Raw genomic sequence first — 14,918 nt, forward strand, 5'->3', positions numbered from 1 at the left:
CCTTCAGAAACTATTCAAATATGTTGAGCTCAGAAATGTCTTATTATTATCATTTTAATGTTAAAATTGATTATTGTAACTTTGACTAATTTAATGTGTCATTGCTGAATTACAACATTATTTTCTTTTTACAATAAGCAGCTACTTACAGTTGTGGATTTAAAGGGATAGCTCACCCAAAAATTCAAGCGATCCCACTATATACTCACTTTTAAGTGGTTTCAAGCCTTTGTGAGTTTCTTTTTTCTGTTGACCACAAAAGAAGATATTTTGAAGAAAGCTGAAAAGCTTTAACCATTGACTTCCATAATAGGAAAAACAAATACAATGGAAGTATCAACTTTCTTCAAAATATCTTCTTTCGTGTTCAACAGAAGAAAAAAGACAAACAGGTTTGCAACAAGTGAAATGTGAAAAAAAAAGAAAAATGTAAAGTTATTGTTAAAAAAAAAAAAGTAAATAAAAGAATAGCAGCTAGTTATTTATGTGTTTTATTAACATTTTCAAATTGCGTGATGGGACCTTGATCTCTGATCCAAAACAATTTTTTTTTTATTTAACAAAGTGACTTTTATTGACATTTATTAATAGTTTGAAATTATGTCACTAAAAATGACAGTTAAATTGTTCTAAATAAAAAATTGAGCTGCCAGTACTTTGTCTGTTAGTGTATGGAATCACATACACCATATTATACAGCACTTTATTAGGTACACCTGTCCAACTGCTCGATAATGCAAATTTCTTATCAGCCAATCACATGGCAGCAACTCGGTTCATTTAGGCATGTGACATGGTCAAGAAGATCTGCTGCAGTTCAAACCGAGCATCAGAATGGGGATTCAAGTGACTTTGAACGTGGCATGGTGTTTGGTGTCAGACGGGCTGGTCTAAGTATTTCAGAAACTGCTGATCTACTGGGCCTTTCACGTACAACCATCTCTAGGGTTGACAGGGGTTAACTCAAATAACCACTCGTTACAACCAAGGTATACAGAAGAGCATCTTTGAACACACAAAACATCCAATATTGGAGTGGATGGGCTACAGCAGCAGAAGACCACACCGGGTGCCACTCCTGTCAGCTAAGAAAAGGAAACTGAGGCTACAATTCACACAGGCCTGGTCTGATGAGTCTCGATTTCTGCTGCGACATTCGGATGGTAGGGTCAGAATTTGGCCTCAACAGCATCAAAGCAAGGATCCATCCTACCTTGTATCAACGGTTCAGGCTTCTGTGGTGATGTAATGGTGTGGGGGATATTTTCTTGGCACACTTTGGGCCCATTAGTACCAACTGAGCATCGTGTCAATGCCACAGCCTACCTGAGTATTGTTACTGACTATGTCCATCCCTTTATGACCACAGTGTACCCATCCTCTGATGGCTACTCTTCCAGGAGGACAACACACCATGTCATAAAGCACTAATCATCTCAGACTGGTTTCTTTAACATGACAATGAGTTTACTGTACTCAAATGGCCTCCACAGTCACCAGTTCTCAATCCAATAGAGCATCTTTGGGATGTGATGGAACAGGGGATTCGCATCATGGATGTGCAGCTGACAAATCAATGTGCAACTGCGTGATGCTATCATGTCAATATGAACCAAAAATCTCTGAGGAATATTTCCAATACCTTGTTGAATCTATGCCACCAAGGATTAAGGCAGTTCTTAAGTCAAAATGGGTCCAACCCGGAACTAGTAAGGTGTACCTAATAAGGTGGCCAGTGAGTGCACGAGTTCTTTTCGTCAATTGGTGAACTTTGTTCCTCGTCACTGTCGCCACTGGCTTGCTTGGTTTGGGACTTGTGGAGCTGTGCATCTATGGATTTGCTCTTCAGTGTTTAGACTCTCAGCAGTGAAAGTTAAACCACACTGAAATGAACTGAACTTCAACTCTGAAAACTGGACTGACATAGTTTCAATTTACAATAATCTTCTATGTTAAGCTGCTTTGACACAATCTACATTGTAAAAGCTCTATAGAAATAAAGTTTAATTGAATTGAAATAATACAAAATTTAAATAAGAGTTAAATAATTAAATCAAACGATGTCAAAGCAGATAACAATGCATATTTAGCAGATGCTTTTATCTAGCGACTAATGAGGACAACAAAAGCGAATCATATCAACAAACGAGCGGAAATCTAGCGACACGTCCCAGTTAGTTTAACATTGTGCTCATAACAAGCTTTTTATTTTTAATGAACAGATATTTTTAAAGCATATGCCCATTTAACAGGTGTCTACTGTTTTACATTCCTTCTCTTTTAAAATGACTACATTACACTAGCTGTGTGCAAACTGGATATACAAAACTTGCTCTTGCATGTGGCTTCATTGCATGGTGCTGTATGTATGTTAAAGATGGTTTCGCGAACATGACTTCTGGCTCTGATATAAGTGCTGATGCTTTGACCTTCCTAACAAAGCCACCACAATGCTGTTACTTCCTGTGGTATTGCGGCCCACAAGTGTTGCAGTTTCTAAGCGAACCAGTTAAAATGTCCCTATAAGCTCATCTTGTCAGGCTTAAGTCTCTACAGCTGGTGCACAGGAACTGTTCATTAAAGGTCCCATAAAATTAAAATACAGTTTTTTAGATGTTAGTATCAGTATTGTTAGTTTTAAAGACATCTATAAGCTAGTGTGCTCCAAAACGGTGCGAAAACATCATGTTTAGAAAATACAAAACTGATATAAACACGTAAAGCGTGTAGTTTGTGACCTCCACCTTAATGGATCAACGGTTTTATTCACGTCACCTCATACTTCGGTTTTTGGTCAGAATTGTAACCAATCAAATGCTCTCTAGCATCTTCCATGTCCCGCCCCTTCAAGACGCATCTCATTTCATGCGCTTAAGTCTAACCACTCTCACTTACAGAGCAGAGATAAAACAAAAAGCTATTGGCTGTTTTTTTTAAAGGGGAGGAGCTACACTAGGTTGAGTTTACGTCACACATCGAATATAAAATGCACATTTCAAACACTTCACGGGACATTTAAAGGATTAGTTGACCCAAAAATGAAGGAATTCTGTTGTTAATTACTCACTCTTATGTCGTTCCAATCACCTGACACCTTCGTACATCTTCAAAACACAAATTAAGATATTTTAGATGAAATCCAAGAGCTCCCTCATCCTCCATAGACAGGGTCCCAACACGTTCAAAGTAAAGGAACCAAAAACATTTTCAAAACATTCCAACGTGACTTCAATTATATCATACAAAGTCCCAAGAACACTTTCGTGTGGCGCTATAAAAATGACTTATATTTTGCATATTTCTATATTTTTCCCTCAGATCAGAGTGCACGTTTACTATGGGCATTATGATGCCACACTGAAAAATGCAGGGTTTCACACAATCCCTTCATGTCATCCCAACGCAAATCATTAACTTAATGCTTTTTACAATTTTAAGTCGATTGAACGAAAACAGTTTAAGTTTTAAGTTGATTGAACACCCTAAAAACTCAAGAAGTGTGTAGTTTGAGCTCATTTTAAATAAGCAATTTGAAAAAGCAGCAAACAATGTGTTTTGAGTGTACACTGTAAAGAATGCAGGGTTCCATACAATTCCTTCATGTTGTTCATACACAAACTGATTAAGTTAACTCAACCATTTTTACAAATTTAAATAGATTGAACATAAAACAATTAAGTTGTCCCCAAAAAAACTCAAAAATAGTTTCAGCTCATTTTAAATAATTAGTTTGAACAGCAAAAATATTCTTTTAAATGTGTAGCGTAAACGCGCACACTGACCTGACATGAAAGACATTGCCAAACAAAGTCATATTTACAAGTTGTTTTTTTTGCTTCACAAAAGTGTTCTTAGAGCTTCATATTATTACAGTTGAACTACTAAAGTCATATGGAATGTTTTGAAAATGTTTTTCGTTCCTTTTCTGGATTTTGAATGTCTCTGGACATTTGCTGTCTATAGAGCATGCCCTGTAAAAATGCTGGCTTCCACACAATCAATTGTGTTGGGACAATATTAAGGAATTAAGTTTGTATATAAGTCATTATAAGTTAACTTATTAAGTTTAATAAATTTACTTGGATTGAGCATAAAACAATTAAGGTGGCACGGTGGCTCAGTAGTTAACACTGTCACCTCACAGCATGAAGGTTGCTGATTCGAGTCCTGGCTGTGTCAGTTGGCATTTCTGTGTGGAGTTTGCATGTTCTCCCAGTGTTTGTGTTGATTTCCTTCGGGTGCTCCGGTTTCCCCCACAGTCCAATGAAATGCAGTGTAGGTGAATGGAATAAACTAAATTGGCCTTAGTGTATGAGTGTGTGTGAATGAGTGTGTATGGATGTTTGCTAGTACTGGGTTGCAGCTAGAAGGGCATCCGCTGTGTAAAACATATGCTGGATAAATTGACAGTTTATTCAGCTGTGGCGACCCCGGATCAAAAAAGGGACTAAGCTGAAGGTAAATGAATGAATGGATAAAACAATTAAGTTGTTCCCTCTCCCCAAAAATTAACAATTGTGTTGTTTTAGCTCCTTTTAAAGAAGTAGTTTGAACAAGCAGCAAACGCCATTTTTAAGTGTGAGAGAGCTCTTGGATTTCATCTAAAATATGTTAATTTGTGTTCCAAAGACGAACGAAGGTCTCAAGGGTTTGGAACAATATAAGGTGATTGATTTAAGATTAGATCTTTATTCTATATGGGTTAATTAATACTTTAAATGTTTGCAATAAGCTTTTAAAAACAGATACAGATGTCAAAGGGATGGTTTAACCAAAACTTCACCCAATTTGTCATATTAATCAGCATTTTTTTTCTTCTGCTGAACACAAAAGAAGTTATTTTGAAAAATGTAACTCAGTATCAGTGTTGGGGATAATGCATTACAATAATGCGAGTTATTACTTTTGTAAGTAACAAGTTACTGTAACTCAGGATACTTTTTAGATGAATCAATTCGCTTTTAAAATATAATTTGCTGAATTAAAATGAGTGTAAACCCATGGAATCACACTCAATGAGAGAATGAGCTCCCCGCAGGAACAGACAGAAACCAAGATGGCAGAGCCTTACATTTCTGTGATGGAAGTATTCTCATTATTTCGAACACGGAGGAAAAGGGAATTGTCTCATTGGACAGTGATTTTACTGAACTATAAGACAAAAATACAAAAGCAACTTTTAATAATTTCTCAGTTTTCAGAAGGTAACGCATTACCTACCATAAAAAGTAACAAAGTGATGCAACTAGTTACTTTTTTTTGGAGTAACTCAATGTTGTAAGGCAATACTTTCAAGTACCTTCCCCAACACTGCTCAGTTTACTAAACAGTTGAAATTGGCAATTGATTTTCTTAGTATTTTTTCCTATTATAGAATTCAATGAGCACCATCAACTATTTCTTTACTAGCATTCTTGAAAATCTCTTGTCTTGTGGAAGAAAGAAACCCAAACTGGTTTGAAAAAACTGAGAGTGAGTAAACTGTAAATAGACTTTCATTTCTGGAAGAACTATCTATTGAAGTGAATAAAAAACAGGGTCACACATTGGTTTGGGGACAAATTCACAATATTATCTCATATTAATTAACATCAATATTAATATTATCACAATATCACTCACTATTAATTATGACTTTTGCCTCAAACACTTAACTTGCTGCTTATTAATACGTACATGCCGTTAGGTTAAGGTATTGATAGTTAAGGAATCTGAAATATGGTCATGCAATAATCAGTACTAATAAACAGCCGATATTGAAGTAATATTTAGTAATAATGACAATTGCTTCCCAAGCTAGTGTTACCAAAAACAGAATTGGTGTTAAGTGGCATTGGGAATTTATGAAGCCGGTCGTTAATATCTGTGATCTCTGTACACCTGACGTAAAGGGTGTGTCTGGACTCTTTTGCATTAGTGACGAAGAGTCTGAGTTAATATTTACTTAGCAAGCCAATAGACTCTGACCTTGGTCCTTGGGAAAAAACTTGGGAAGTTTCTCACATTTGAAAGGCAAGAGTCTGTCTGAAATAACCATTTTTGCCAATGGATTTCATGTGATATTAATGGACATGTGACTATATTAGGGATGAAACTCGATGAGTAAGTGTGTTTGTTTTTGGTGTAGGTGACACAATGACATCAAATCATAAAACCTGGACATTCTCCTCCATGCGGTCTAAGAGTAAGTATGCATTGAAAAACATTTTAATAATCAATAAAAAAAGAAATGTATGATTCAAGATAATCAAAGATTGATTTGTCTTATATACACAGCAAGACCAGCACTTGATGAAGGGGAAAATCCTTTCAGGAGGAGATTATTTTCTTCTTTCAGAAATGATCGACGTGAACGTAAGTCACTCCGTTTACAGCACGCCTTTCTTTACATATCGATATTTGCTCTGCTTTGTAAATAGACTGTAAGAAAAGCATATTGATGCTGATCATCTTGGCCCATAGAAAGGTCTCATGAAGATGGTTCCAGTGATCTAGACAAAAGACGAGCTTTCTCAGATGGAGGAATTGATACCAACAAAGGTAAGACTTTCACTTTTTGAGCATACTGAAGTGAAACACGCAGTTTCCTCCATACATACGATTCATTGGGTCAGTTTGGGGTAGTAAAGAAGGTCTACTTCTGATATGTGCTATAAATAGGCTACTGTTTTCAGTCCTGATGAAGTGGAGCAGATAGAAGTGGTCACTAGTAGTAGTAGGCTATTTAAGCTTAGTTTTGGGTCAAAAAATGAGCTTAGTCACAGGTATAAAGCATTTTAATTACAGGTAAATTGTCTGCTTCCATGTTTATAGTGTAAATTTTGTGAAAATTGTGAAAAAAACAATCAACCTTTTTAAGAAAAAAAATATATAAAGATAATTCATATTTATCCTTAAATAGAGTCTAAAATGTGTTCTCTAAGAATTATTGATATCTTCACAATTCTTTTAACATTAATAATAAAAAAACGAACCTGTAGACTGACATACACTCACCGGCCACTTTATTAGGTACACCTGTCCAGCTGCACGTTAGCGCAAATTTCTAATCAGTGGCAGCAACTCAATTCACTTAGGCATGTAGACATGATCAAGACGATCTGATACAGTTCAAACCGAGCATCAGAATGGGGAAGTAAGGGGATTTAAGTAAGTTTGAACGTGGCATGGTTGTTGATGCCAGACAGGTTGGTCTGAGTATTTCAGAAACTGCTGATCTACTCAGAGAGCATCTCTGAATGCACAACGCATCTAACCTTGAGGCGAATGGGCTACAGCTGCAGAAGACCACACCGGGTGCCACTCCTGTCAGATAAGAACAGGAAACTGAGGCTACAATTTGCACAGGCTCACCAAAATTGGACAACAGAAGATTGGAAAAACGTTGCCTGGTCTGACGAGTGTCAATTTCAGCTGCGACATTCCGATGGTTGGGTCAGAATTCGGCAGCAACAACATAAGTATGGATCCATCCTGCCTTGTATCAACGGTTCAGGCTGCTGGTTGTGGTGTAATAGTGTGGGGGATATTTTTCTTGGCACACATCGTTTCAACACCACTGCCTACCTGAATATTGTTGCTGTACCCATCTTCTGATGGCTACTTCCAGCAGGATAACGCACCATGTCATAAAGCGCTAATCATCTCAGACTGGTTTCTTGAACATGACAATGAGTTGACTGTACTCAAATGGCCTGCTCAGTCACCAGTTCTCAATCCAATAGAGCAGATTTGGCATGTGGTGGAACAGGAGATTTGCATCATGGATGTGCAGCTGACAAATCTGCAGCAACTGCGTGATGCTTTCATGTCAATATGGACCAAAATCTCTGAGGAATATTTCCAGTACCTTGTGGAATCTATGCCATGATGGATTAAGGCAGTTCTCTGAAGGCAAAAGAGGGTCCAACCTAGTAAGGTGAGTGCTAGTAAGGCACTAGTAAGGTGTACCTAATAAAGTGGCAGTTGAGTGTCTTACAGGTGTCTTGAACCAGAGTGCACTTTTATTTAGTCACTAAAAGAAACTGAAATAAAATCACTTTTACAAGAAATAACTGACCGAGGCAGCAAAAAAATAGCTTGCTTCATATTACATCAATAGCATCTGAAAGTAACTAGGGGGATTTTCAATGAATCTTTAGGAACTGAACTTTAATTCATTTGGGACAAAGAAAGAAGTTATGCTGAACGTGAAGTCAACAATCCACATTTCATATTCGAAGGCAAAATATGTGAGGAAAAATAAACTATTCACTTCTTTAAAGAAAAAAAATTAAGAACTCCTGCTGAAGACTCGTTTGAATCTTAACATCAGTCCCATTCGCTTCATTTCACCGAGTCATTCGGAAATGTTAAGTCATCTTAAGATTGCTTTTTGTAGTGAAATGGACACTATGTTTTCCATTATGATTATTAAATTGTGATGTTTTAGTTTAGTCGCGTGGCTCTCCACTGTAACTTACGAGTGATTCATTGGGAGTCGGTTCGAACGAACGCTGATTTGAATTCAGAAACCGCGCACATGCTGCTTCCTCTCACTTTCATTCTCGTCAGTACAGTGGTCTTGGACTGTGTGAGGAAACCACTGCTGTGACTTCTCGGCAAAAAATATCGCTTCAGCTCACAAACTTTGCGCAAAAGATTCAAACATGAACAGAATATCTGTCTCTAGTGTTAAAAGAAGAGGAACAAAGGCAAACGCACGGAAACACCGGAGTAAGTACAATAATACTGTACTTATACATTATAAACAGCGCTGGGCGAAGATACTTTTATAAGTATTATACTACAGTCTTACATCACTTTTCAAAAGAAGTAACTAAATGTGTTTCTTGGTTTCTCTTTAAGGAAAGTAATATTTTAATGAAAGAATGTGTTTACTTTTTAAAGAGTAAAATTGCATTGTAATATATTACTTTTGACTTTACCCAACATTGATTATAAATTGCATGTACTGTATTTATTTTGTCAGTTGGTTTTTCAGGTTCTGGTAGGACTGGTTGAATATTTGCTGTCATAATTCTGTTTTGACGCTTTACTGTTAACTGTCTGGCATGCAAGTTATATAAATGACAAAGCAAAGCAGGTTCAGCGAGAGTTTTGTGGGTTATACAAAATATGATGAAAACAGTCACATGGAAAAAATAAAGTGCATTTGTAGAGACTAGAGTTTACATTTCAGCTGTCAAAACTAACATCTGGCTAAAAAAAGTGGATATTTAACAAAGCATTTCAGGGAAGATTTCTGCATCAGTTTTATGTGGTTGCATTTGATAAACTCTGTTTTGCACTGTTTTTGTTCAGGTGTCTTTCTCCCAGGTGAAGATTCTCCAGACATGGGAGCCATGAAGAGGATCAGTACCTTATTTACGTCTTTCCGTGGGAAAATCAACAAAGACAGTAAGAACCGTGATTTATGCATTGCTTTACAATTGTCACTAGGCATGGGCTGGTATAAGTTTGTGATGGTATGATAACCTCGAATATAAAAAAATCACGGTATCACAGTATTGTGACCACTGCTCTAAAATGTGTTATTTAAATGTCTTGGTAAAAAAACGAAAAACTTTTTCCCCCATTGAACAACGTACATTTTATTTTAGGAAACATGTATATTATTTTGGAACAGTAAACATGTCTGGCTAAAGAATTCAAGTGCATCACTAGTTGTGTTTCCACCCACCTATTTTTATCCGCGTTTTGGATATGCGCATAAAAAATTTGTTGATGGAAACGCCAAGATGCGCATAAGTTTTGAAAATGTGCAAAAAAAAACATGTGCATAACTGAGTAGGATAAACTTTTTATTCAATAAGAAAAGACGCGCATAAACTACGATGGAAACGTATTGGGATGTAGACGGGATTGTCTTCTGAGGTGCAAATCATTTATTAAATAAAGAAAAGATTCACACAGCTTCTCCTACCACAGCAAATTTCATTTTTACTGTTGATATTAAGCGCCAGATAATCAGGAAGTGATGATTTTGTTCGCTTTAACTCTTTGGATGGAAACACTGCTTTATTCGCACATCTTTTATGCTATATTCCAGTTTTGCTAATGAAGTTAATTTGCAGTTTTGGATGGAAACATAGCTATTGATGTCTGCTCTCTTCATTAGTCTCAAAAACACTGATTTCTTTACAACACAATTAAAAACAAAACACACATAAACTCCCCTACAAATACCTTAGGAACAGTATAACAGAACTTTTTTGGGGTTTAAAACCTTGTTTTGAAACCGGTTATTGTCCCAGTCCTAGTTGTCACACTGCTTTTTTTCTTTAAGTTGCATCACACAGTGTCTCATTAAACTATCCCCCTCTATGTCTGTGTTTAAAGGCAAAGTTCACCCAAAAACAAAACTTGTCCTCAATTACTTACCCTTTACTTGTTTTCAAACCTACATATATGTATATGACTTTCTCTTTTTTCCACTGAACACAAAAGAAGATATTTTGAAGAATGATGGAAACCTGTAACCATTTACCTCCATAGTATTTGTTTTTTTTTACTATGAAAGTCAATGGTTAAAGGTTTTTAGCTTTCTTTAAAATATCTTCTTTTGTGTTCAACAGAAGAAAGAAACTCAACAACTTAAGGGAGATAAACATTTTTGGATAGCATTTCTTAACTCCTAATGTCACATCATGTCACATCATTTCTAAATATCAACCATTTGGTAAAGATAAAGATGTCAGTTTATGGTAAAAGTACAGGAATTAAGATATATACTATGAAAAATCTAAAAATATGAAGTTTTTTTTTTTTTTTTTTTTAAACAATCAAAATAAAAAAAATTTGAACTCTAAATCATCTTTATTTTTTGAAGTATGCCATAACATATTACAGATTCTCATTTAACACGTTCTATTGTTGTTTTTTTTACAATAAAACCAAAATCAAGTGTAGTAGTGCAACAGGATTATGTTTGATTGATTTTTTTGTAAACTAACAATGCTGTGTGTGTAAACCATTATTAAAAATAGTCATTCTTTAAATTTCTATAACAATCATTATTTAAAACAGTCGAAATATGGTCAACCGTTTGGTAGAGCAGCCCGTTAAAGGGTTTAAATAAAATTTTTTGGGTGAACTATCCCTTTAAGTCTGTTTTACATATCTATCTATTCTCTTGCTTTTAATACTCAATGATTGCTTGATTTTAATACTCAATGATTGCTTGATTACTGGTTCTATTGTTGCTTTTATTGATTAAGCCTGATTCTATTGTTGCTTTATTGATTAAACCTAATTCTATTGTTGCTTTTATTGATTAAACCTGATTCTATTGTTGCTTTTATTGATTAAACCTGATTCTATTGTTGCTTTTATTGATTAAACCTGATTAAGTCTTAAGTCTTAATCTTGCTTTTATTTCTTATTTTCTCATCTTTTACTATTATGTGCAGCACTTTTGTCATTTCTAAATGTGCTTTATAAATCAATTTGGTACTGTATTGTACTGATTGCTGAAGTGTAGAAAAGCTTTCTCAGTGATGCACAACACAACTCCACCATGTAAAATTTTACGATTTACACTATGGCATTTACACTATGTTTATATAAGTGCAGAAAAGCATCCTCAACGAATACTCAACAAAACATCTGAAACTTTGTTGTGTTTAGCTGTGGTCACTGGCTTTACACTGCATATAAATATAGTTAACCTTGTCAAAACAGTTCACCATGACTCATCCTCGTGTCTGGTTGTGTAAGTAGGCCAAAATGCCTAAAAGGATTAGATTCTTTCAAACCGAAGTGCTTGAATGTTCCAAGGTATTTATAAAGATTTACTTGTAATATGTTGTCCATTTAAAATTAATTTTATGAAGTCACGAGGAGGTTCACAAAGTCAGTCTAAGCACACAAATTTGCATGTGTTCTTTAGTGCACTGCTCGTCTTTTCAGTTATTGTTCAGTCCTTTATAGAAAGGCACATTGAGTGTTTCCATGGTGAGGCAAGTCAAGCTAGAACAAGACTTTAACTCGGTGGACTCCTGTGGTATTCCTGTCTGCTTTGTTTGCTCTGTGTTGGGGGAGGCTGCCAAAAAGCAGGCTCAAAAGGAAATGTTAAGAAAATTCACAGAAGAGCTCCCGTCTTTCTCATCTCTAATTTTGTTTGTACTTGTCCATGCTTCAGTGTTACATTTTTGATAGTGCTTATTCAGAAGAGCAACACTGGAAAAGTTAAACGTTTATAACCAATTAGTTTGGTTAGGACATCCTCTACTTTGGTTCAGAAGCTTTTCTGTTGATTGCATTTAAAGGGATAGTTCAAACAAAGAATGAAAATGTACTTAATATTTACTCACCCTCTTGAGCACAAAAGAAGATATTTTGAAGAATGTTGGAAACCTGTAACCACTGACTTCCAAGTCAATGGTTACAGGTTTCCAACATACATCAAAATATATTTCTTCTGTTAAACACAAAAGAAGATATTTTGAAGAATGTTGGACACTTGCAACCACTGACTTGGTAGTCAATAGTTACAGGTTTCCAACATACATCAAAATATCTTTCTTCTGTTAAACACAAAAGAGGATATATTTTGAAGAATGTTGGAAACCTGTAATTATCGACTTCCAAGTCAATGGTTACAGATTTCCAACATTCTTCAAAATATCTTTCTTCTGTTAAACACAAAAGAAGATATTTCGAAGAATGTTGGAAACCTGTAACCATATCATGTACTCTAACGTGAGTGTGTTTTTGTAGGAACTAGCAAGGAGCCAGAGTTACCTGCTAGCACAGAGCTTTCTCCTGTGGAAGAAAAGGCGAAGGAGCAGCGATACGCCAGCGGGCAGTTTTTCTTCGAATATCTGGTGGTGGTTCGTCCTAAGAAGACCAAAGATGGGATATATGAGCCACAGATCAACTATCAGTTCCCTAAGGTGATGAAGGAACCATGTGCTCTGCATGTATGCGCTTGTATATAACGCCTGCAGAAAGCATTCAGTACTTCCATATCATTGAAACTACTTCCATTGAATACTTTTCGTTTGCAGTACATTTATTGATTTAGTAAAAGCTTAAATTTAAAGTGGAATGTTACAACAGCTTTCTGCATTAAGAATCACATTGTTAGGGATTATGCGTCTTTAGATTAAATGACATTTTTTGTAGTGCTGAGAAAAAATTTATTGCGATTAAATCACATCCAAAATAAAGGTGTAATTAAATATACACATGTATGAATATATTTGGCATATGTTTATTTATATTTAGATATTAAATATGTGTATATGACACAAATTAAATTTAAATCTAAATACAAAATTGTTTTATATAATTTTTTTATGAACAGTTGAAGTCAGAATTATTAGCCCCCATGTTTATTTTTGTCCCCAATTTCTGTTTAACGGAGAAAAGATTTTTACAACACATTTCTAAACATATTAGTTTTAATAACTCATTTCTAATAACTGATTTATTTGATCTTTGCCATGATGGCAGTAAATAATATTCGACTAGATATTTCTAGATATTATATATGAGAAAACACTTCTATACAGCTTAAAGGGACATTTAAAAGCTTAACTAGGTTAATTAGGTTAACTAGGCAGGTTAGGGTAATTAGGCAAGTTATTGTATAACGATGGTTTGTTCTGTAGACTATCGAGAAAAAATATAGCTTAAAGGGGCTAATAATTTTAATCTTAAAATGGTTCTTAAAAAATTAAGAACTGCTTTTATTCTAGCCGAAATAAAACAAATAAGACTCTCTCCAGAAGAAAAAAATATTATCAGACACACTGTGAAAATTTCTTTTCGCTCTGTTAAACATCATTTGGGAAATAATTAAAAAAGAAAAAAAAAATTCAAAGTGGGGCTAATAATTCTGACTTCAACTGTATGTGTGTGTCACATATACATAATAAATATAACACACAAACACACATTAATTGCAATTAATCTTTGCCCAGCACTAATTATTAGATTTAAAGGCACAGTACATTATTTTCACCACAAGAGGGCGCATATTCACAACAAACAAAGGCATAGTGTGGTGAGTGTGAAATCATAGGAGTTGTGGTCTTCATTACATCTAGTACTCCTGCAGAAATCATGTTCATGAATGATCTAAAGCAGTGTTTCCCAACCCTGTTCCTGGAGGCACACCAACAGTACAGATTTTGAATGTCTCCCTTATCTGACCCATTAACTTCAGGTTTTGGAGTCTCTTATAATCTTCTGATGAGTTGATTCAGGTGTGTTTGATTAGGAAGAGGTTGAAAATGTGTACCGTTGGTGTGCCTTCAGGATTAGGGTTGGGAAACACTGATCTAAAGTACTTAAAACTTATCATGGTAGTATGAAGCAGAGTAAGCCTGACAGCCAACAAAGCGAAACAAAAACAGCAGAGCTTTTATTGTGCCACAGTCCACCACTTCTGTTTTTTCTATTACTAATACATTTTAGGGTTCTGTTATAATGCTCTGTGCAGTCTAATAAGTGTTTACTTTACTTTAGTGTTTGCCTGTTTACTATAAAATCAAACTAGAAAACTGGAAATTGAGAGTATGTCATTAGCACAGCCACACAGCCCTCGTCACTAATTAAAATAGCTTATTTCTCTGGATTGGAACATTTTTTCAAAACATTATGGATACGTACATATATCTGCAAAATATATAACATTGTTCTAGTCGTTTTGTATGTTTTAAGGAAAAAATCTTACATAGTTTCATTAAGGTAGCTGTATGTAGACTTCAGAAGTGCTTGTTTATTAGTGACACCGGTGGCCATGAAGTGAACTGCAGCCAGAAGAATGTCTTGTAATGTGATTTAGTGGCCCTGTGTACAGATGATTTTATTCAATCTTTGATTAGAAGTAAATAGAAATTGTAAATACCTTTACAGCAACATACTTATACCGAATGTCAAAACATCATGCAAGAGCAAAGTTTTAACAG

At 35.3% G+C, this 14,918-nt stretch overlaps 1 protein-coding gene across 2 annotated transcripts in view; it reads left to right on the plus strand.

Moving 5' to 3' along the window:
• dennd2da (DENN/MADD domain containing 2Da) overlaps positions 1–14,918 on the plus strand; it is a 44,275-nt gene that overhangs the window by 12,220 nt on the left and 17,137 nt on the right. The window contains exons 2-6 of one of the 2 annotated variants that reach the window (XM_056463974.1): positions 6,128–6,184; positions 6,277–6,354; positions 6,463–6,540; positions 9,304–9,399; positions 12,721–12,896. In XM_056463974.1, the coding sequence (XP_056319949.1) occupies positions 6,136–6,184; positions 6,277–6,354; positions 6,463–6,540; positions 9,304–9,399; positions 12,721–12,896 (477 nt within the window). In that variant the 5' untranslated portion in view covers positions 6,128–6,135. Of the gene's footprint in view, positions 1–6,127; positions 6,185–6,276; positions 6,355–6,462; positions 6,541–8,535; positions 8,716–9,303; positions 9,400–12,720; positions 12,897–14,918 lie in introns of those variants that run through there. The other variant, XM_056463975.1, reaches the window with a different exon arrangement.

This window comes from Danio aesculapii, chromosome 8, assembly GCF_903798145.1.
Source record: "Danio aesculapii chromosome 8, fDanAes4.1, whole genome shotgun sequence".
In the NCBI taxonomy this organism is placed as follows: domain Eukaryota; kingdom Metazoa; phylum Chordata; class Actinopteri; order Cypriniformes; family Danionidae; genus Danio; species Danio aesculapii.